Here is a 23,870-nt window from a genome sequence, read left to right on the forward strand (position 1 = left end):
GCACTTTGCGAAAAGTTACGCAGTCTTATGCTGCGTTTACACTACACCGGATTCGCTTATCGAGACATCTTCATTTGCTTTAAAGGGTTAACTATTCGGAGTAAAAGCCTATTAAGCTGATAGATTCATTGTATTTGATTGTGTTACTGACGTTGAACAATTTTATTGCCTTTTAACACAAAGAATATTTAACGTGCTATGATATTAATCCGGTATAGTGCAAACCGTGCCTTAAAGTTACGTAAAGTTACGCAAAACGCTTAACTCAGACATTAAGCAGCTAAAATTAATTCAAAGTTTATGTAATAAGCCGAACAATGTTGAATAACTTTACTGAAGAACACAGTTCATTAATTACTACTCAAAAATATGACATTTGGTTGCTCAAATCAAATGCACTCATATAGTTACTCCAAAATTTGAGTAAATGGTAAATTACTCAAAAATATGTGTAAAAACCTATTACTCAAAAGGTGTTCAAATTATTCAAATCAAATGAATGTTAATCTAGAATTTGAGGAAATGGTGTATTTACTCAAAATACGTGTTTAATTACTCAAAAAGAGTACAAAATCCAATGTACTTATACTTAATTACTCCAAAATTCAAATAAATAGTTTATCTACTCAAAATACGAGGTAAAACTACTCAAAATTGGAGTTATGGCTACTCAGTTAAACACATAAGACATTTTATTTACAAAGTTTGAAATTCTTTTAGGGATCTAAAAGTATATAGCCAGTTAACTAGCTACCACAAAAAACTGGATATTGACAGGTATGAACTACTACGTTATTAATTTAACAATTCCCTGTGGTATATGCTTAGGGCCTTTTCATATAAGCTCGTGTAGCCGTGATTCAGCGAGACGTTAAATCATTTTGGCAAATGGAAAAGATTAATTAATTTAAAACAAAAAAGGATTTGAGCAATTTCTGTATGCTCTGATTTTAAAAGTTCATAAAACCGTTAAAAGAGAAAAATAACTTAGCGTGATTTAAAAATTACCATTAAAATGACTTACGCAGCTTAAGAAGATTGTAAAGCTTTGCACATACATTTTTTACTCCTTTCAATTACTCAAAATCATTTCACGCCTTGCTGAACCAAGGTTACCGGGCTCATTTGACAAGCTTTAACTATTTACTAAAAAATTTGAGTTAGAATGATTGACTCTTGTTTTCAGAAAAAGTAAAAATTACAATGCAACAACTACCTACCAAAATTTACAGCTATATAAAACTTATAGAGTTATAACAACTGAAGAGAAAGTGAAAAATGAATCATTATTCCATAATGCGTAATAATTACTCAAAATAAGTTCGAGTAACCCAAATGTTGACTAAAATTTAATGTAGTATTTTTTGCAAAGTACTTTTTTTTGCACCCATTTATAACAACATTCATAATGTAAGGCATGAACATGGAAGGAATTTACCTTTTTTTTCTAAAAATGGTCGACTGTTTTACATATTGTCTCCAAAGCATACAACTTTTTTGTGAGAAAATTTTCGTACTGTTTGTGCAAACAAATGGAAACATCTACATAGCTGTTCAAGTTTCTCTTAATATGCCTTTATTTATGTTGAGCAGGGGCGGATCTAGAGTATGTCAAATCCGTCACGCGACTGATGTTTGAATTCAAAAATTACCTATTCATATTAATTAAAATTTTATTAATTATTCTTACTTTATTATCGCATTTACTTCGTGGCCAGATCAGTGGACAGTCTGGGATGGTCTCGACTGATAAGAGGGGTGGCCAGACGTATAAGGGAGTCCAATTGCTATCTTACAATTGGTTCATTTGAATTTTTGTTTTATTGTGATTGGTTTGACGCATTTCCACTGATAGCCAACTGAGCTAACAAAGTCAAGCTCACTGTCTGAATTGAATATTAGATCGTTTCATAGTAATTTTTATAAGCATGATAGAAACTAAACTACAATCAGATGGAATTTATAAAAATCTTTTACAAATTCATATATTGACCTGAATGCTGCTGTCTAAACTGTGAATTTTTTCAAGAGGGTGAAAAATTTCTGGATAACTTGTAAATGCTTGGCAAAGACGATCTCGCGAGCGACATTTCAGTCATTGATGTTCAAAAGAAAGCCAACATTGTTTTGAGTATTATCACCAGAAATTTACATTCAAAATCGTAAGTAAAGGACAAGTGAAGTATATGCATGAATGCAATATCTCAAATTCAATTTATGCGAGTGTGTGGTGCGATTTATGTCAATATGGCGTATGGTAAGCAGATTGATGCTTCTAAAATTGTTGTTGACGAAGGACTTTTACCTATGATTTCTTTAGTGCCTGGGGAATCCTGGCCGTTAAATGGCAGCGAAATCCTACAGTCCTGCAAATATATTTCAATGGACAAAAATTTGTAGCCATAAGGCGCCACCTATTATTTATTTTATCATAAACAAATCTTTTGGGGCTTTTCAGTTTATGATCATTGATCATTCAATCATTGGACAGTTAATCTACATATTCTTTAAGATTTGAGCAAACTAATATTGATTACATGAGAAGCTGTTTACTATAACCTGTGATTTTGAGTCTTATGATCCATGAAGCTTTTTTTTGACAACTTGACTGGAATGGTATTAAACCTAAGTATTTCACATGCATGAAATGTTGTCCCATGTCACATATTGTCCCCTTTTCTAACTGAACACCTCATGTAGAGATGTAAAGGTGTGTTAATCTACGGCTCATACCAGATTGTTTGCCATAAATTCCAAAGGGCTATTGATGTATGAAAAGCATTTTCTATAAAGTAAAAATGTCTTCCTATGTATGCAGATAAACCTTAAAATTTGGCAAAACAGCAAAGTATTTTTCATGATCACTAGGTAATTTTTCTGATGATCATTATCATTTCTAAAATAAATTATTTCAGATTTACATTTAAACGAGCTTTGATTATATAAAAAAATATTTATCATAACCAGTAAGCATGACACATGAGCCAATTTTAACATTCATGTAATTATATAATTAAAGACATGTTGGTTACATTCTGTTTGTGTTTGCAAATACAATGCTACTAGTGATTGCTATATAGCACACATTGCAGAAGATAATAGTCTATTGAAATGCCTAATAAACATTTATGGCATTAAGCTGTCCTTAACTGCAAATTTTCACTCTTATAATTTTTGCTTAATCTTTGGCATAAAAAAAATTTGAGTTTTTGTCTCAAAAGGTGAATTTGCTGGCACTGATGTGGAGATAGGTAAAGGGTTACAATAAACTTGCACGGTTTGAAGTCTGAGCTTTTCTATATCTATGAACTGTCACTTGTAGTACCAAATTTTTAACTTAACTCATTACATAGAGGTTTGAATGGGGGTCTCTAGGAGGGTCTATGCCTGACAACTTGGTAGAAATTTTTAAAGACTATATCTGTTTTTGAATAGCATTATTGTAAAATAAATTTTACGTTCCTAGACATGCTAATGAGCCATATATTTTGCACGATAATGAGCCTAAATATTTGGCAAAACATTCAAGTATTGTTCACTTCATATTTTTTTGAAAAACGTAAGCAAAATGTGTTGTTTTACGCCAAAACGATTCCCACAAAATACATTTTATATTGCTCTAAAACGCTGAAAATGGCATTTTCAAGGCTCTGAAATTCAAAATTTCTCAGGGGAGAAAGCCTCAGACCCCCCCAGGTGCGGAGCGCCTCCGACGTTTTATGACTGATGTTTGAAAAATCCTAGATCCGCCCCTGATGTTGAGCACAGGCAGTGAGCATTTATATTCCCCGACAATTTATTATTATAATTTTTTGATGATTTAGACGGCTCAAAGACAAACACCACGTGTTGCTGTTCTGCTAAATTCATAAGACATGATTGAAAAACATATGAAGTCCATTTTTGCTACTTTGCTAGCATTTGTTATTCTCTTCATCTCCTGTTTATGGTGGTTAGCACAAATCAATACAGTTTCTTACAGACCACATTTTGCAAAAGAATTAAATGGCAATAATCATCAAAATCAAAGATTCTTTTACTTGATACAGACTGAAGGTTGCTTGCCTGAATATTTAATGAGTACAACAATATTTGGACAGCAGTCAATGAATGATGTTCTTGTCTTAACTTTTGAGAGCCTTTGTAAAAAAGAACATTCAAGACCATCTTATAACATCGAGTACATTTATAAGCCAAATACAACCTGGAGCGAGGGAAGGAACATTTTGTATGAGCGGGCAATTAATTCTTCCAAAGACTATATCTATTATGTTTTCATGGACGGAGACCTAACATTTCATTTTACAAGCTCAAAGTTTGAAAGAGTATTCTCAAAGAATCAAAGCTCTCCTCTGAAAACGTTTGAAAGACTACTCTTGGAATACGAGCCTGCAATTGGCGTACCTTGGTTTTGCATCAAATGGGGTCAAAACCATTATCCATTATGTTGGAGACCATATAAGTACCCATTTCGAGAAGTGTTGCCCGTTAGCATTCATTTTGATGCTGCTTGTAATGCTTTTCACAAGAATGCAATAAAGTTTTTGCTTCCTTACCGATTAAAGTACGAAAATAGTAGCTGGCATAACAGTCAAAAATTTCTTGTCATTGCCGCTGACCTAATATTCCGTGGACAAATTCTACATATCCTTCCAGTTACTACGACCAACGCAAAGCATAGAAACTATCCCAGAAACAATTGGGACAATTGGGCACATTTGTACGGGATATTGCTAAAAGAAATACCTCCACAATACCGGAAAGTCAACAAATGGCTTCCAAACGAAAATTTGGTGAAATTCACGCCAATCATACGTAACGAAACTGTGTATACGCCATATATGAGAGTAAAGATTCCAAAACATCGAATTCATATTGAACCCTATAGATATTTCAAATCTTAAAAATGTTGAAGTAAATAAATTTTACAGTTGATGCAACTTATTATTTTTTGCTTTTCAAACAAGCAAGACGATCGCTGCAAAATACGAATTGTATTAAGGCCAAGATTAAAAGCTGTATAGAACAGCAGGCACAAGAATTGAAAATTTTTGCAGAAAATTTGACGTCATTCATTTCTATATATATGCAACTTTGGCCTCAGGTTTGCACTGTTCAGCTCTTAAGTTCATACAAACGATCCGCTTAGTTTTCATAAAACTGTGCAAACCCAAATATTTTTTTTATTTCTTAAGTAATCAACGAAATCAAAACTACGAAAACGTAGAATTAAAGCGAGGTTATTGATTTAATAAAGAGTTAAAAAAAATCACAAATATTTATTTAAGTTTCCTTTACTCTTTAATTTACTCCACTTAAAAGAAGGAACTGCAAGTGGATTTACGCAAAAACTCGTCTATGTTTAAAGGTATGTTCAAAACCTACAGGACATCTCCTTCACCCTCGGTGCACTCGGCTCGCTGGGGACAACGTTGTTGACAGTATCTTCGGCGCGGGTATTGTTAACGGCAACATATCTCAACCCTCCGACGACTACCGCGTGGAATATGTTCCATCCCCCGAGCAGACGACGAGCGGTGCTGCAAAAAGATCGAGGGCTGGAAAGACTCGCAAGACGAGGGGAGCGGTTCGAAAAACACGCGCAGCGCCAAGGTCGACAACAAGACGGAAGACGGCGGCGTCGAAGTGCGCAACGCCTAGAAGAACGGTAGGGACACAACGGAAGACAACGGGGCGAGTGAAGAATAGCGGTTTGGATGAATTCAAGAGCATGCTCCTGGATGCTGCAAAGAGTACTGGCAAGAGAGCAGCGAGTCGCGCAAAATCGAAGGCCCTTTCTAGGTTGATATCGTCAGCCACAAGTTTGGCACCCAATCTCCTTGCTTCGGCGCCCGCGGCGGCTTCATGTTTCCATCAGCCCTTCAGCAGCAGCATCTCGCAGGCCTTGCGGGCCGCGTCCTAGACCCCGATGAGCGCCCACACTGGCCAGACGTTCAACATTTAGAGCAGTGCATATCTTTCCGAAATGGATTTTCGGCTGTTATTCCCCGGGTCAGTCGTCCCGACGCCATCACAGGCGCCCGCGCCTACTGTTCTTCCAAGTGTTATCGTGCGTGATACTAGCACTGGTGGGGGCAAATACCCCGCTATCCCTGGGCTTGAATTTTGCAAAAAAGAATCGTTTGACGAGCTTCTGCCTTCACTCAAAAAAGGGGGGCAGAATGTTTTGCTCTTGGGTCAGAGCAATATGGGCAAGAGCTTCTTCATGAAACGGCTCCTTGCTCACGTTCGTCCGAGAAGGCTGTACGTCATTTCGAACACCTCCGCTGATCAATATATCGAACCTAACACGGTCTTGAAGCATTATTCCGTCATGGCTGAATCGATCGAGGATGCGAGTATAGAACCGTAGTCCTACGTCATCATCGACGACATCCGCGTCATGAATCTTAAATGCGGAATGCAGAGGGAATGCATCTATAAGTTTTTACGATGTATAGCCATCATCTGAAATTGAGCGTCTTCTTCCTCTCTCAGAGCTTCGACAACATATAGGATATGAAGGTTAACACAAACTTTCTCAATCTCTTCCGATTCACTGATAAGTCGAACGTGAAGCGGTTTCTTAATTCACTCTTCGGCGGCACGGGCAATAAACTGACTCTCATCTTCAAACTGTACGAGAAACTCTTGACCCGCTGCGAGCGCTCGATCCTTGGACTGCACCAATCAGCGATTCACCTATTATTTCGACAAAAAATCTTTTGCGGTGGACTATCAATGAAATCTTTGCTTTCTCCGTCATTACAAGAAAAATCTGAGCAAGAATTAGAGAAAGAAGTTCTGGAGGGATATCACCAGTTTTTTAAGTGTATGTTTGAAGAAAAATGGAACATGTTCGATTCCGGATCGTCGATGGTCTACAGCGGCTTGAGCGGGTGGCGGATGGTTATCTGTCGGCATTCCTCATCCCAAAGGCGCAGCGGCTGGAGGTCCTCCAGTTTATCGAAAGCCAAACCGAACACATTATCAAACGCGCTAAGACCTTTATGGAGGTCTTGGGTTATCTCCCCATAGGTGCCCGAGCTAAGGGCGCTGGAGCACCAAATCACCACCGGGATTTCATCTCCTTCCTGCGCAAAGCATTGCAGTATTTACCAACCCATCCCCTTGCTAAGTTGAGCTTGCTGGAGCTAAAAAACACCCAAGCGTAAAAGAGCTCTATGCCTTTTTCGAGGGCCACCCTGAGCTTCTCAATGAACAGTCGGTCCTGAGCGCGGTCAAATCCAGGTTGCTGAACTATTCTGAAGATACAGGCCAAGTTCGCGACAGCGTCGCTTAAGTCCGTTTGAAAAACCAACTCCTGGCGGTCAATACAACCACGCCTTCTCTCCAGACTCGGAAAGAGGGGGAGTTCGATCGCTTGCTGCTGCTCGTCTTTGGCCGCTTTCTGCCTGGCCAGAAGATTCCCGAGGCCTTTCTCAAAAGCAACTATTTCACTCCACGTGCGCAGCTGGTACAATGTTTTACGGAAAACCCTCAAGGATTTGAAGCCAATCTCAGGGAGCCTCAGGCGGATCAGGATATGCGTCTTTCCATCGTGGCTGACTATCGCGTGTTTGTGAACAACGTAAACTAACAGTTTCTCAGCAGGTATCCATTTAAGGTGGTCGCTAACTCCGTAGTCGACATCGGCAATCCCCAGTTTCGCCTAGCGAGGCAGAAGTTGCAGGAAATCAAACAGCATGCTCTTGCGGTACTGGGGTCAGGGCAGAAGTTCGTTGATTTGGCGGCCTTGCTTGAGACCTACTCCAAAACACCCGAGAGCAAAATTATAAATTATGATCGTCATTCTATGCCTGGAGGTGTCAGAGGCAAGATGACTAGTGATGCCGCCTTTATTAATGCGCTCCTCATTAACGGGAGCCGCATCATTAGCAAATGTTTTGCTATATTGCACGCTCAAGGCCTTGTTTGAATGTTTCATGGACATGGCATTTTGAACGACCACTTGGGAGAAGACGGCGGCTGCTTTGGTGATTAGTGATCAGGAGGAGCAGCTTGCTCGTTTGCAGGATGATGTGGTGCAAAACAAAACAAAAATTGGGAATGAGGATACCGAGGGCACTCTCTCTCATACTGTCGCGTAGCTGAAGTTAAACAAGCTCGACCTCCATGGACTTGATGACCGTTTAGGTAGTTTACGGAAAATTGTTACAGGAACGCGGCCTGATCTCATACGACAGGACGTTGTGGTGGCGCGGTTTGGGGAGGGTGCGAATCTAAATAACGGCAAGATACAGATTCAGAGCCTCTGGATTGAGCGTGCTGAAAACGAGTGGTATCATATAAGCAGCGAAAGCTCGAGAGGCTTGGGGTTGGAACTTCCATCTCTTCTGGCGGGGTGATGGCACCTCTCTTCTCACTCGCTATGCCGTGGTCCCGCGGGAATTCTCGGATAACCGAGGCACTAACGGATACAATTGGAGACGTACCTATAGGTTGTATTATCTTGAGTTCCCCTGATACATATCATCAGCATGGCGTTAGATTTGTGTACGACCAAGGCAGTCGAGATTTGATTCCAAGCAAGGAAACCTCCTGTGGCGGTTTTAACGCGCTTCCGTTGCCAATACGATGCCGAGCAAGATCCACCGAGCTCGATCTCTGTATGGGAATACGATTTTGACAGCCCCACCTGTAAACAGCTGGAGACCGTTCTCACCCAAGCTCTGGCCGCCAAGCGGGTTGAATATTGTCGTCCCGATGGCGCTGCGAGGCGGGTGGGACGCTCTCCTACGCGTATTACTTTGCAGGCGGAGAAGGGTGCCGGCGGATGGTCTCCGCTTGGCCCAGTTCTCAGCTCGAGTCAAGTGCTTCGCATGGGGATCTCGGCTGCTGTAAACGATTTTGCGACCGTCCGGCTGAAGGTGAACGATGTCGAGAAGACAACTTTCGAAGTGCGCAAGCCACGCGGCAGGTTTCAGCCTTCACAATTTTCGACTCTGCATTAGAGGTTGATGCGGGGGCGATTATTGGGTTTTCTTCAACAGACGCTACTGTTGGTTTTATAGTGACATTGCTATTGGAGCAGTATGACCTCGTGTGAGCCCTTCGCGCCCCCTTCTTCACCTTCGGTGTCGACGGCGCCTCTTTATCCTACTCGGTCTACTGCAAGCGATGCCGGAAATACGTACCGATTACAGAAGATTTCAGAGGTCGAAGCTCGCTTGCACGCGGAAATGGAAGCCCGCCAAACGCTCTACAAAAAGTACAAAAGAGCTGTGAACGGGTTATACGAAGCGAGCAAAGCCCTATCTGCTATCGCTGTGGGCAGTGCTGTTAGCGACGCGGCCGTACTCAGTACCGTCGTCTTAATTCCTGTCGGGATCTCACTCGAAGGCCTAGCAGGTGTTTGCGGCACGGCCACTTTCGCTGGTTGGGTCGTGAGCCACAGATTGGCCGAGAAAGCTGAAAAACACGATCGCATTCGGAAATCCGCGGAGACTGTGCTTCGAACAATTTCGCTGATCACGAGCCGAGCGCTTCGAGATGGCAACTGCAGCGAAAGTGAGTACCAGCTCGTTTTGGACGAAGTAGAGCTCTTCGCTTCGTTGAAAGACGAAATTAGAAGCCAGACAAAGAGAGCTCTCCGCGAACAGACGCGCGCTGCACGTGCGAGCGGGCGTGAGGAGGGCATTCAGCTCGGGCGGATGGCGATTCACGCTAGACATAAACTTTGTGCGCTATTGATCTTGGTGTGACAGTTTTCATCACCCCACGCACGCCAGGGGCTACAGACCGAAGCTGTGATCATAATAAATCACAGCGGTGAACATCTCTTTTGTTTGCAAGGGAAAAACAATTAGTTGAATAAAATTGTGTGTATGAAATAGCGTCGCTGGTATGTAGTGTTTGGCATGTCAAACTGGCGCTATGAGCGTCATGAATCTAGCCGAGCATTTCAATGGTCGGCGGCATAATCGTTCGTCGTTGGCTGGCAATGATATGAATTTCATTTGCCACTTGTGTGACGACAGCGGCGGGGACGTGGAATGGCTATGTAAGCATGTAGAGTCGCCTGGGCACCGAGAAAAGCTAGTTGAGGAGCTGATGAGATCTAGGGGATGGCCTCACCGCTTCCTCCGGGCTGCTCCCGAGGAACTGCTACGGCAAGTTGTGCTTGCGAGGGAGCGAGTAGATGCACACCTCGGCATGTTGGACTTGGTCCTCGAGGGGAACTCTCTCTAAGAGTACTAACTATCATATCACAAATAATAGACCCCGACAGCCGGCCGTGCGGGCGCGGGGGGTGGCCCGGCCGTCTTTGGCTCCTGCCATTGTCCAGGGTTTGACATTCGCTGTAATTATGCTAGCGTACGTACGCGAACTTGGGCTGAGGCGCTTAGATTTACGTATAATAGGTAACAAACTGTGATGTGGGCCAGATGTGGTAATTCCCCTCCAGGTATTATAGAACTCAATGTACAGGACATGTAAACAGAAAAAAGCTTAATGGAACAATCCCAATCAGTTTGCGATACAAATAAAAAACTCAGATACAGTACACAACTGACCGGCTATTTATGATAAATTATGTCCAGAGTCCAAGAATCCAAAATAAAATCCAATTTCTTCTCTTTTTTTCAAACCGGCTAAATAATCTTTGATGTATTTTGAAATGACTGTTAAAAGGACCTGCAAAATTCGCTAATAGCAAAATTCGCTAATAGGAACGCCATTTTCTAATAAAAAGCACCATTTTGTCAAATTGAAACTGCCGCTAAATTTTGGTGGGCTATCGGCAATGTTGAATGATGTCATTGAAAAGCAACGCAGGCATACGATGCCTTAGCCACAATATCAGAAAGCATCCCAGGCTTGCCTTAATAATGCCTCAGTCATGTCTCCGTCATAAGTGAACCAAGCTTTACATATATATTGACTTCAGTTATAGCAGCTGGAAGCTATGATATTCCTATTTTGCGCTTGTTAAGCGTCGGAGTATTTTGAGTATTTATTTTGACGCATATGTAAATACGACAATTAAAAAATGTTTGTTATTAATGACCGTGTATATTGGTAACACAAGTTTTATAAGAGCAGAGTTCTATATTGTAGTTTAATATTCATAGAAATGCCGTTTGTTTACGAATATAAGACTTTTTCTTCTTGTTAAATCATAAACACATTCATGGATTATCAATCCAAACTGTTTTTAGTTGCATACATACCACGCGCTTTCGAATTTATCGTCAATGGCAATGAGCCGTGTAATAAGTTGCAAATATGTGGTAGATTTTTCTTTCATTATAAAATATTTAAGATACAGACCTAACGACAAAGTGAGGAGTTCAAAAAGTAGAGAATTTTTATCGTTTCTATAATTTACAAGGTAAGTCTGATGGTTCATTTTACATATATTTGTTCATAAAAATATCCGTACTACGTCCATCAAGTAAAAGAGTTCAAATTCGCTGTTTGAAACTCTTCAGGATTGTTTAAATTCTCTTAATAAAGTCCCCATGGTATATTATAAGTCATTTTAAATCCTTAATTTATGTATTTTACTGACTAAAACGGTTGTTTTTCTAACATTCTAACAAAGTAAACATGGATTAAAGTTAAATAAGTTAACAGAGTATGTATTGAGACATCATTAATATCCTCTATTGTATAAACATAAGTAATTACTGGTCATATTTATGCCCGACGAATTATTCACTTCGAATCTTTCTCCTTATGCGTAAAATATTATTTACAATTATTGACAGAACAAGATCTAACTATATTTATCAACAAGTAAACCTCGATATTGTATTGAGTGCACCATTTATGTCCAATGAACTTTCAATTGAAATCGGATTTTATGCTTTTAAGTAAGTGGTTTTAAGAGGTGCTATTGTTAGACACTTTAGGTTAATTTAGTATACGTATTTCGTTTATACATAAACTTTTCTAACCTACGTTAAGTAAAAATTTCATAAAGAACACAGCGAAGAGAATTATTAAAAAATCTTCATTATTGCATAACCCGAGCCATGCTTTCTAGAACAGTTAAAAATTTCTTTTCTTCCCCTTAATACATTGTTGAATATGAAGAAAATTTAAGACGTAATTAAAGCAAAACTTCAACATTTACATTAACAAATGTTGAATGGCCTCTGGAGGCAAATTTATTACAGCTCTACATGGAAATATGACGAATTGAACATCATTGTCTTACCATCAAAGTGTTAGGTCAGACAATTACATTTTTTAATATCGTGATCGCTAACTTGGTTATCCCTTTGTAGTTTTGTATAGAAACAGCATTTTGCAGAAAGTGGACCTACTTTCTAAATATTTAAATTAGCGTTGGACCAAAGTTTTTAATTTTAATGCTATCTGATAATTCCATTTTTATTGATTTGTTCCCGATCATTTTATGGACGAATCCTTAAACATGAAATTTACAAATAATGAGGAGATGTGACACTACAACGCCCACTAAATTGCACTGTTGTAGACGCTTTTCATATATTATTCTATAATCAAGCATTTGTAAAATGCAGCTAATATACCGGGAACAAAAAATTTAAGAAAGGCTACAACAACTACGACAAACATCAATTTTTTATTCCTTTTAGGATGCAGCACTATATTTCATACGTTATATTGCTCATTCTCTTGCTCGTTGCAAAGCCTGTTGCAGGTAACTACACAGTTCTATGCCTTTATGTAGCTAGATCACTTAATTTGAGCGATAGTGTCATGTAATTTTTTATGTGGGTAAAACGATTTTTTGAACACAAAATATTTTTCATGTGAGAAGAAACATTTTTCGTTGTTTTTCCACGCGTGTGACATAGCTAAGTGTATAAATAAACAATTAGACTGTTTTACCAGGGACAGAAGCACAAACTAAAAATTTTTCTTTGTTTTTTTTTTAGCTGAAGACAACGATGTGTTGATAATCATTGTCATGGCCGTTGTAGTATTATCAATTGCTTTTATACTTCTCCTTTTTTCAATTTGTGGAATTTACACCTTGTGAGTTTTTTCAAGCTTTTTTGCTGCCATGTGCTCAAAGCATCCTGCCTTCTAACATAACTTGGCTACTATAAACCTCTCTTGTACAATCCAGACATTTGAAACATCGAACCAAAGAAGATAAATTCTAAAATAGTTAGATTTAGCTACTCTACATAGCCAAGTGTAGATTTTATTTACATATTTAGTTGATTTTACATGTGACTTGTACAATATTGCTTGTGGGTACTGAAGTGCTCTATGCAAAATATCTCAGAATTACACTACTTAAAACAAAAGTAATCCTGACAACTCTAAAACGAATGACGTTAAAGTACAGACCTAGTAAAGTACTTATCTTGCAAATCCTAGTTAGTAATAGTCGAAATTTGGTTTGTAAATTCAATCCAGTAACATCCAGTTGAAGTCTTAAAGACAATAGCTGTATGTTTCATTTGTTTTTGACGTATATTACTTACCGTTTTTTAATGCGGTAATAAAGTACGATTTCGTTTTTTAAACGCGTTAAGTGATTTTTTATTGTCTTTTTAGGAAAAAGAGAGGCGGCAAAACTCAAAATTGATACCCAAAACCAAGAACTATATTAGTTATTATTAAGATGCACTTAGTTTAAGTTTTCTGTGTTGTGTCAAGTAAAATTATTTTTGCAATTATCTGTTGTTTATTGTACTGCTGATGTAGAGATTAATTAACTTAGCCAAAATGCCATGTATAAAAAAAAAACACAAAAGATTAATAGTTACTTGCTGAAAAGCTTGCTGTCACAGGAAGCTGAACTAAGTATATCATAGCGACTTTATTAGATATGAATCTTAAATTCATCAATTTATGGAAATAATTTGATATCTTGATATATACCACACGCATACAAGATATTTTTCCTCTTCAAGATAATTATTGTAGAATATAACTTTATATAGCCGTCAATGTTGTAGTTTTATAGCTATTGTTTTTCAAAACACTGCTTAAAAATAAATATTTAAAATAAAATAAGCATAATGACAAAGCAATAAAAGTCTATGACATTGTTTTGACACAACAGAACCTCATTTTCTTTGTCATCAGCATTTTCGTCCCATTTTTTAAAATTATTTTCTTTTGTTATTTCAGTTTGCATTCATATCAAAAATAATCAAAATTTTCCAACACATTTTAATCCATTACTATGAACTTGCTTTCTGCATTCAAAAGCTTAGGTTTGTTCTCTGTGTTTTCATTTCTTTATGAGTGAAAATGTACGTGCTTGACAAAAACACTTCTTTTTCATGGTATGAAAATGTGAGGTATTTGTTTTAAATGACAAGGTGTGGTCATTCAAAACAAATTGCTGATACTTGCATACCATTAGAAGAAAGCACCATCACCACCCGACCCCAAAAAGCAGTATTTCCTACGATTAGTGTAACCTAAGCAATCAATAACGAAAAGCATGTAGCTAACATCGCTTCATTTTAGCTTCCATTATGAAATTTGCAGCTTTGTCAAACAATAATTTTGTCAATGTTGTTTATGTTGATTTCCTTCTGCCAAAATAATGAAGGGCGTAATTGAAGCGTTTGAAGCAATATTACTGCACAATATGTAATTGCTATAAATCATTGGAAGAAGTTAGGTGAAATAAATGGAGAAAACACAATCAACTCGTGAAATAACTGCTTTCTTCTTTTCTAAACTTGCAACATGTATTCGTGTGTCAACTATAAGCATGATAGAGCATGTTCAGTAACTGACTGGAGAGTTATGCTGAAAATAGTTCAGGTTAATCAACAAAGAGATAGCATATTTTTAAAAAACTGTGTTTGTGTGGTTGTCACAACATATCCCTTAGTACTTGCAATGGCTGTACTAATACAATTATATTTCAGAATAATAATCCACTTAATAATGTTTAAAGTCGTGATATTTTTCAATGTTAATACACGTGCAGATTCTCAAATTGAAATATTTTTTAAAATCTTAAGTGTTAGTACAAATATGGATGCTCAATTAAAACATTTGGTGCAATAAGGCAACTATGTAAATGTTTATCCTAGCGTTTATCTTGAGTCACAACTAAAGATTGCACATGTATAAGACAAGTATAAGAGTTTGATCTTCACACAAAGTTCATTAGATCGAATGAAATAGAATATTGTGCTTCGAAAGAATCTTTAATGTCTAACAAAATACCTTCTCGTCCTTCTGAATAATGCCAAGGATGCATATTTTTGTTTTGTTGTTATGGTAAATGTTCAAACTCCTAAGACGCCCCCTGATGTGCGTTTATTCACGACGTAAATGCTTGTTTTAGTCAGCCGTATAATGAGTTGCAAAAATGTTGTTGATAAATTCCTCTTGAGTCTAAGAGCATCATCAACAAAGAGACTCCATCTTACAACACATTGCTTCTTGTCGGAGCAGATATTGTATTTGAATTAAGGTACGTTTATTTGTCAGTTGTTTAAAATATTCGTCTATTTCAAAAGGAGAAATAAACTAAGCCATATATATGTTTATAAGACTGCACTTCTATCACAGCATGATAGCAATGAACTTAAACAAAAATTTCAAGTGAATTTGGTTGTTTCGTGAGTGCCTTATATTATCATATAAGACATTTTTCTATGTATAGTCGAACTCCTAAAAAGCAATTTTAATAATTTTCGGGTTACCCTTAGTAATATTGATCATGTTCAGAGTAAATGGTCGTTTAATGGAGTTAGATTGCCTTCGCGTATATAAATACAAAAATTACTGCATCAGTGAATCACTGATAACATGTTGTTGTTCCTTTATAGCTACCATCAATTTAAATATGTTGCGACAGCTGCTATTCCTGTTTTCCCTCTATCTCTTGTCAGCAACGAAGATCGCCTCAGGTAATAAAAACCATATTTGAAGTAGTTGGGAGTGTTTTATTTGTGTGTAACAATGAAAATGCTGTGATAAAATCGAAACAACCTTATTGAATGCTAAAGTTTTACATTTATAAAATGAAAAAATGAGCAATCGCTACGTTATATTTGGCATTATCCACCTAAGAATATTTACACTTAATCACAGTAAAGAGAACATATAGCAAGGCCACTCCGTTGAATTTTTTCGCACCACGCATAACTTATTACTCATATGATTACCATATTGGCAGCCAGTAAATTGCATTGTGTGACCAATAATATTGACGATATGGCAGACAGCAGCCAGAAAACTAATGAAATATACAGCAGCCAGTTGCTCAGCGAAGTGGCCCAACTGTATATTACTAAACTGTGACTTGATATAATGTTGAAGAGTTTAAATGCGGTCGAAGAAAATATGCTAAGAATTTGAAGTTGGAATGAACAGCAATTATGACGTTGAGTGTGGTTATATTATTTGTATGTTTGAGTTCAACTGCTCAATATGCGTGGATTGTAATAAAGACGTCAGTAAAAATGCGCTTGCTTAAAAATTGCTGTTGAGAAGTGAATACAAGAAACGCTGATATAAAGGTCAGAAGAACACGAATTGAATAAAAGTTTTTCACTTTCTTAATGTCAGTTCATCATATGCGATCACAAAACAAATTGGAAAGACTCTTTGTCTCCGCTTAGTTTTCATAATCCATCAATTAAAAAATTGATTGATCACTCATAGCTGTGACCGATTTTGGTTTTGCATTATCTTTTGTTAAGTACTTGAAAAATGACCTAGTTCACTCCACATTAGCAGTAGCTATATTTCATACGGCTAAAAGAATATCATGTGTGAATACAGTATTTGACAAAATTATTAAAATTGGCGAGACAACCACATCAACCACAGAATTGATGAAGGCATTTGAATTTAAAATTAGCAGCTACATGTTATTTTTAATAATCTTCATCTGCCGCATCTAAAATTAGTCAATTTAAAACAAGGTTACTAACTAACTAACGCTTCTCCCATTAACCTCGTAAGAAAAGCTTAGTTTCGCAGAGCAAGACATTTATTTTACTTAAAAGCCTGCGTTTTTTAATTAGTTGTGTTGCGATAAACCTTCCCAAACATTGGCTATTTTGATGTAAGTTATTTACTTCAATTCGTATATTTTGTAGCTCTATCAGATGATGATGAATATGACGATAGAGTGATTGCTCTTATCATTACTTCTTCCGCGATGCTGGCAGTGTGTATTTTATTAATCGGTATCACGTGCCATTTAGCAAAAAAATTGTGAGTATAACAACTTATAGTTTAGAAGTGGGCTGGGGCGGCATGCGGAAATCAGTTCGTTTCGTTTATTGAGCGAGCTGAGTTCTGGGTGGAAGATGATGAAGAATTTCTCCGAGAGGCATAAATTACAGCGTTTGGTTTTGTTTGAGTAGGGTTGTGATTTCTTTACAATTTTCCAGTTGATGGTGTATGGTGTGTTAGAGTCTTTTAGTTTCCATATGTGTTTGCTGAGTTCTGTGGAGTGTTGTTTTGATTTATTTCGGAATGACCTGGTGTGGTTCAAGCAGCGTGTTTTAAAAGTGTTCTCCGTTAGACCGATGTAGGTTTCTTTGTGTTTGGTGTTCTTCGAGCCTTCGTCAGAATGTGACAATATATTATTTACAAAGATTTTTGTAGGCGTTTGGAGCGTCTGATTGGTTGGTTAGTAGTTGAGTTGATATTACTGGATGGTATAAGATGCGTTGTCATGGTTTCCGGTGTATCGATTACGTTAATGAAATTCGAGTGTTTTATTTTAGTCGTTTGTGTTATTATTACATGTTTTCGATACACCCGAAACCATGACAACGCATCTTATACCATCCAGTAATATCAACAACAACAACCAATCTCAATTAAATATATTGTCATTCATTAATTAATAAAAATTTAAAACAAATCCAGAGAATCCTTATCATTATCATATATATATAAGCTATATACACTTTTAAGCTATAAGTGTTTTTCTTACGAAGTTAGTCTAAATACACAATGTTAGGTAAAAACGTTTTCTCTTGAGAACAACCAAAATGTCTTATTTCAAGGCGTTGCCAATTAAATATTAAAACATATTCAATTTCACAAGAGACGTTGAGTTGTATTATTTCATTGATATGTTCAAATATTCAAAAACATTAAGGATTATTTAGTCATTATATGAAGTTGCACGAAGTCAAATTTGAATTTCTCCCATCTCTAATCGTGCATCATCGCATTACACATTCAGTTAAATATTTTATGGTATTATTATAATGAAAGAACTACTTCTAGACTTGTTTATTAAAGTACATATGCAATGAATTTTGACGTCCTTTCCTTTTCACTTTATTTTAGATTCCGCGGTTTTAGCCTCAATTTGATATACAAATAACTATTTCTCTGTTTGGTAGAAATTAGTTAATTTTACGCCGAAAAAAGGACTGAATTTGCGAACTTTTCAAGTGCTCATGTTAACAACTTGTGACGTCATAAGCGAAACACGTTTTGTGAACAAACTATAGATTTACATATCTAAGGCAACAGTCGTTATCAATTTTCCTTTTCATTTTTTTAATATTAAAAATAGGTATTTTTTTTGAGACAGATGGCGGGCAATTTACTCTTTTATAGATGACATTTCATGGAAACATTTTCATTGTAAACTAAATGGTCTGAGCCCGGGAGTATCGTTATATCTTTGTAGATGTACATCGTCCATATTAGTAGAGTCCTTACAAGAACTGTTTTTGTTGTTGCTGGCTGACGTTTTAACCACTTTAGTGGTAGTCGTCTTCAGAGTCAGTGACTACTGCTAAGGTTGTCGAAACGTCAGTCAACAACAACACAAACATTCTTTCTCAGGACTCTACTAACATGGACGATCTACATTCTTCATTTTCTAAAGCACTACAATCACGACTTTCTATCAATGTGATTTATTTTTCATGATACTTGAGTAAATTGCTTCATGTAAACTACAAGAAAACCACAAAGACGCTTTAAGAATTAGCCCATTAGTGATCAAATTAGAAAGCAGCAGCATTAAATTACCAAAGTACTTTCACAATCAAGAGCCTGGGAAGTTCAATATACAATTTGAGCAGATGTAATGAATACATGTTCATTACTAAAAGATGATGGTTACTGCTCTCCCAAAGTATGTATCTCTCAACTCCCTCATAAAGACGTTGGGCTCTTGAAATTATTACTTGGCTAGAACACATGTTAGATTTTATGAATCACACACATTTCAATTTATCTAATGCTTGTAGCTTAGATAACGCTTATTCCATAAGTTATGTTTTGATCGTAATTTTTTTTATAAAATATAAAGTGGCAACAGTACTGCTTAAATTATTACTTTCCATTTGCAAAAACAATAAATCCGTACTAAATTCCTTATCTGGCAACTCTTTCTTTCGAACCTCTCAACACACATAACATATTTGTTTAAAAGCCTTTAAATTAACTAGAAAAATTAGGTGTCAAAAATATTCCGTTGGTTTACCTTCAAACATTTCTTTTACTCGTTAATATATGTATAAAAACTTTTGCAGGAAAATAAATTTAGAATCGAGCAAATCTTTAATACTATAGTGTTTATCGTTCTTGTATGTTAGATCGTTTACGATCATTGTGTTGTTCTCAATATTCCTCAATTTTTAGTTTGATTTTGACATAAAACGTGTTTCACGAGTAATTTTGGAATCAAAAGTTGTTAGAAAAAATCTGTATGCAAAACGTTGTCACTACCTGTTCACTTTATCATGACATTTTTACTTTCTTATTTTAAAAACCTTTCCTAAAGAAACAGTCCTTAATTTGTGTTTTGCAGATTTTGAGTGTTTTCATATACATTTTTTGATGGACTGCGGTATTGGTGGCGTATTTTCGGGGTGGTTCTATATTTTGCTACGCTTGCTTGATTTCTTTGGGAAGGGAAATGCTATCTTAAAAGAAATTATCCAGTAATATCGTTTATATATGGATATTGACCTTCAGTTAACGTTCGACTTACTCCCATTTACAAATGATGTCAAAGATAAAGAACGAAATGCATCGTTGGAATTTCGGGCATAAATTTTAACCTTTTTATTTTACAATGTCATTCATAACGATAATTGAGTTTCCAATATACAGTGTTAACTACTAATGATTTGCCTATTGATTAACGAAACAGATTTGAAATACTCATATCATTTTCTTAACTTACGACTTTTTCTCTCTTTTTAGGCGAACCAAATGGAATCCTTAGTCCATTTTGTATGAGTTCAAACAGGAAAATATATGTATATAGCATATTGTAAAATTTCCTCACATAACGCTTGTGACAAAAATATTTAAGTAGTAGAATAAGACAAAAATTAGCTCCAAGATGTGCATGAAATGACGGCATTTTATTTCACTATGAAATAGATTTGAAATAGGGGTTGTATAGGATGTATCAAATTCATTCATTTAATAACGCAATAATAACTTTTTTTCACAAATATTTAAATAAAATATTAATCAAAATGCAAGTATTTACTAGAAAAAACGTACACTTTTATAAGCACATTTTAATAATGATGTGCAAAATAAAAACTTGTTACCATTTACCATTTACCATTTCTGATCGTCAACTTAATCATTTATGAAACATTTTGGTTTTGCATATTTTACTTGTTGACAATGCATGTGGAATAAGCAACGTTTCTAAACACAATGTCATTATGTGACGTCAAAGCAGCGATGATGGCCATTCACATCAATGCATCGATGCATGCTCTAAAGAGCATGAGATCAACATAAATTGCTTGCATTGAATCTGAGTTTGTTATTTATATCGGTATATCCATGTATCTTTCAGATTGTTATAGTTATAAAAATATGTGAAATCATCTAACGTTTCTGTAAGGTTGTAAAATTATTTTAACACAGTAAATTTCAGGGGGCAAAATTACTCCACTAGTAAGGGGTAAACAAAGTTCCCAGAACGATCCATCTTTCAGAAAAAAAGTTCTAATATGGGGTAAAAATAACCCAGTAATTCTAATGTGGTAAAATTTAGTGGGGGTAAAAATTACCCCTAAAATTAGGGTTAACCATAGTGTTCCACAGAACGACCCAATTTTTGGAGTATGAGAATTGTTAAACATATGATAGGAAAAAAGACATCTTGTAAATCTAAATTTAAGCTATAAAGAAGAAAATTTAAGTTTACAAGACGCCCTTTTTCGGATTGCATGTGCTTTACTTTATATTTATAACAAAGTAGTCGTGTGGTTAACTGTTACGTTAGGAATCGTAACATATATCACATAACAGTATATATAAAATACCTATTAGATGTTTAAATTTAATGCGTATAAAGTTAAAATATACAAATTTTAAATAAAAGATATATTATTTGCGTTATAATTTATAAAACGACAACTAGCATTCTTAGCACCAACGAATGCTTTTTACCATGGTGCTGACTCAGCAGCTTAAGTTATCTCTTCTTTCCACAGGCAGCATGCCAGGTTGCATGGCTTTATGGGCTGTCACCAAAAGCTAATAACAAATCTTTACATCACTTTCTTTAATGACATATAGTTAGTAAAATAATTTTGAACGAATCATGTCGGACCGAGTATTTAATAGCTATATAGCTGCATTAAGAATTTTATATGTCATGGATTTAAATTTTCCACGCATTTTCTCATCCTGAACTAGAAATTAAATCACTTGGGTTTTTTTGGTTTCCGTTTTTTACACAATTTTTTTCTACAAAGGTCTTCAGTTCGTCAGCGTGTCGGTGAATACAATTCTTAATTCTCATTTCAACCCTCGCTCAAACTTAGGTGGCAGCCGATAAAACTCGGCAAGCTGACAGGTCTGCCCAGTGGCGTAGCCAGCCTGAAAATTTGGTCGTGCTATGTAAATTTTTCTCTGCTCAACTGTAAAAACAAAAGACTTCTAAAGAAATGAATAATGATAACGACATGAAATTTACAAATTTGGGGACTGGCCACGCCACTGAGTTTGTCTGTAGTAAAAGACAAGACTTTAAAATGCTGAGTTAGTATCACGGTAAAAACATACGTTGATGCTTCGTAAACGAGTAACTGATAGTAAACGGTGCAATATACTTTTTCATTATTTCATAATAGTTTAATGGTAAAATAAAACAAACATATTTTATGTGAAAATACGTTCCGAATGAACATTAAATAAAATATTGCATATAGCTCTTAAACTAGATACTTCGTATAACCATGGTCATGAGCTTTTAATTTAATTGTTGGTTTGCTTAACGAATTTACAGTCCTCAACAAAAGGCTTTTATGTTTTTATTATTTTAGGCGTGAAAAACTAAAGTGTAGTTAGATAATACTTATTGATTATCCTAATTAAATATAGAAATAAGTTTTTAACTTCATATTTCTGTCCTATTTAGAATTTTCCATTAAAAAACGACGAGATGATTTGTGTCTAAGTGAAAATAAAACGTCTTCTACTCAGTCTACTGTACATTATGCAAGGTTTATACGCAACTAAACCCATGGTTATGAGTTGAGATGTATCTCACCAGATGCCATATTGCACGAGAATATGTGATATAATATCTGCAAGGGGTCAGCATGTTATTTCCCCAAGAGTAAAAAAATTAACATAGCAGGACCAAATTTGTAGTCTGGAAACGCCATACACCAAATTTGTAGTCTGGATAGAGCCGTTACTGTTTTCAATTTAAGCGTGTAATGAATTCAAACATTATATAATTAATACAATATTCAAAAAATAGGTACATTTTTCGAAGATTTGGATTGCCTGTTAAGCAGATGGATACAGATTAATTGGATTTAATGAACAAATTTAAAATTGAAATACATATTCAATATCATATACGTCAAACGTGCCCAATTTTTTAATTGATTAGTCTAAATTATACATAGTTTAAACTGTGGTATCATATCTACTAAAACATAAAATGTATTGTTAAATTAGCGTATTGCGAATGAATCTTTCAAAAGCTCAAAATTTAACGGCAACGAGACTTGCCTTTACAAAATCAATACAATATTTTCAGTGCATTTGTTTCTTACATCTTTTATGCATTACGCATCCAGGGTATTTCAAATTACATTGTTGCTGCTCATTTTTGGATACAATTACATTTCCATATACCTTAAAAGAAGTTTATTCCAAGAATTTATTGCTTAAGTATTTATATAAGTATTTTTGTTTTGAAATATTTTGAATGTAAAATGCAGAAGTATTAAACAAGTATGAAAATGAAATATCAGCCATTGCTTGCATAAGAAAAGATAAAAATGTTGCATCTAAAGATAACTTTGAAAATAAAATCTACAATAGAAAAGAGTAACTATTCTTAGTTGTTATAATTGTGGGTGAAATATTTAAGCATTTAACATATTTTCTCCTATTTTTCTGGGAAGATTAAAGTCAGGATCAGGCTTTTTACGACAATAGATTGCCGCCTAATTGACCAACTGGCTCCATATTATCTCAATGATTTCACGCTTCTCCCCACCATTTTCAATTCTTCTTTAATACGTGCGATATCTTTGAAATTTTTTGTCGCTATTTCTAATGTGACCATTTCTTTAGTTCCAAAAGTTTCTAAAAGAAAAAAAGCTTTACAAACAGGATACTGACTTGGTGTCTGGTTTTTATTAACAATTATTGTGTTTAAGTTTGCAAATATATCCAAAAACAGACAAGGTCAATTTTGCTTTAAACCAGCTTTATAACCTAAAGACCACAAAGCAACGATTCTAGAAGCTATTGGACGTTTTTTATGTTTGAAATTTGAACAAATTTAAACACCATGCATAAAATATGAATAATGTACTTTCACTGTTTGCCATTGTGATAAAAAAAACAATATTAAAAAGTATTTATGTTTATGCTTTATTAAGTATTGTCCCTTTAACAATTTACATACCTGACTGTGGAGCAGGCAGTTTGCTGTGATAGGC

The 23,870-nt window shown here is 35.9% G+C and overlaps 1 protein-coding gene and 2 long non-coding RNA genes across 3 annotated transcripts; all 3 read left to right on the forward strand.

Moving 5' to 3' along the window:
- The first annotated feature begins 720 nt into the window (after positions 1-720).
- On the forward strand, positions 721-4,940 carry LOC124458262. Its single transcript, XM_047008311.1, has 2 exons — positions 721-777; positions 3,825-4,940. The coding sequence occupies exon 2, from the start codon at positions 3,876-3,878 to the stop codon at positions 4,902-4,904; it is 1,029 nt and encodes a 342-aa protein (XP_046864267.1). The 5' UTR covers positions 721-777; positions 3,825-3,875; the 3' UTR covers positions 4,905-4,940.
- A 6,311-nt stretch (positions 4,941-11,251) lies between these two features.
- Positions 11,252-14,032, forward strand: LOC124458180. The gene is made up of 4 exons (XR_006953054.1): positions 11,252-11,356; positions 12,591-12,655; positions 12,894-12,993; positions 13,525-14,032. It is a non-coding gene; the product is annotated as an uncharacterized LOC124458180 (long non-coding RNA).
- Positions 14,033-15,303: 1,271 nt separating this feature from the next.
- LOC124458078 lies at positions 15,304-20,508 on the forward strand. The gene is made up of 4 exons (XR_006952993.1): positions 15,304-15,412; positions 15,771-15,851; positions 17,049-17,166; positions 20,137-20,508. It is a non-coding gene; the product is annotated as an uncharacterized LOC124458078 (long non-coding RNA).
- Positions 20,509-23,870: the final 3,362 nt, after the last annotated feature.

This window comes from Xenia sp. Carnegie-2017, unplaced genomic scaffold (genome assembly GCF_021976095.1).
Source record: "Xenia sp. Carnegie-2017 unplaced genomic scaffold, XeniaSp_v1 HiC_scaffold_6, whole genome shotgun sequence".
NCBI lineage: Eukaryota > Metazoa > Cnidaria > Anthozoa > Malacalcyonacea > Xeniidae > Xenia > Xenia sp. Carnegie-2017.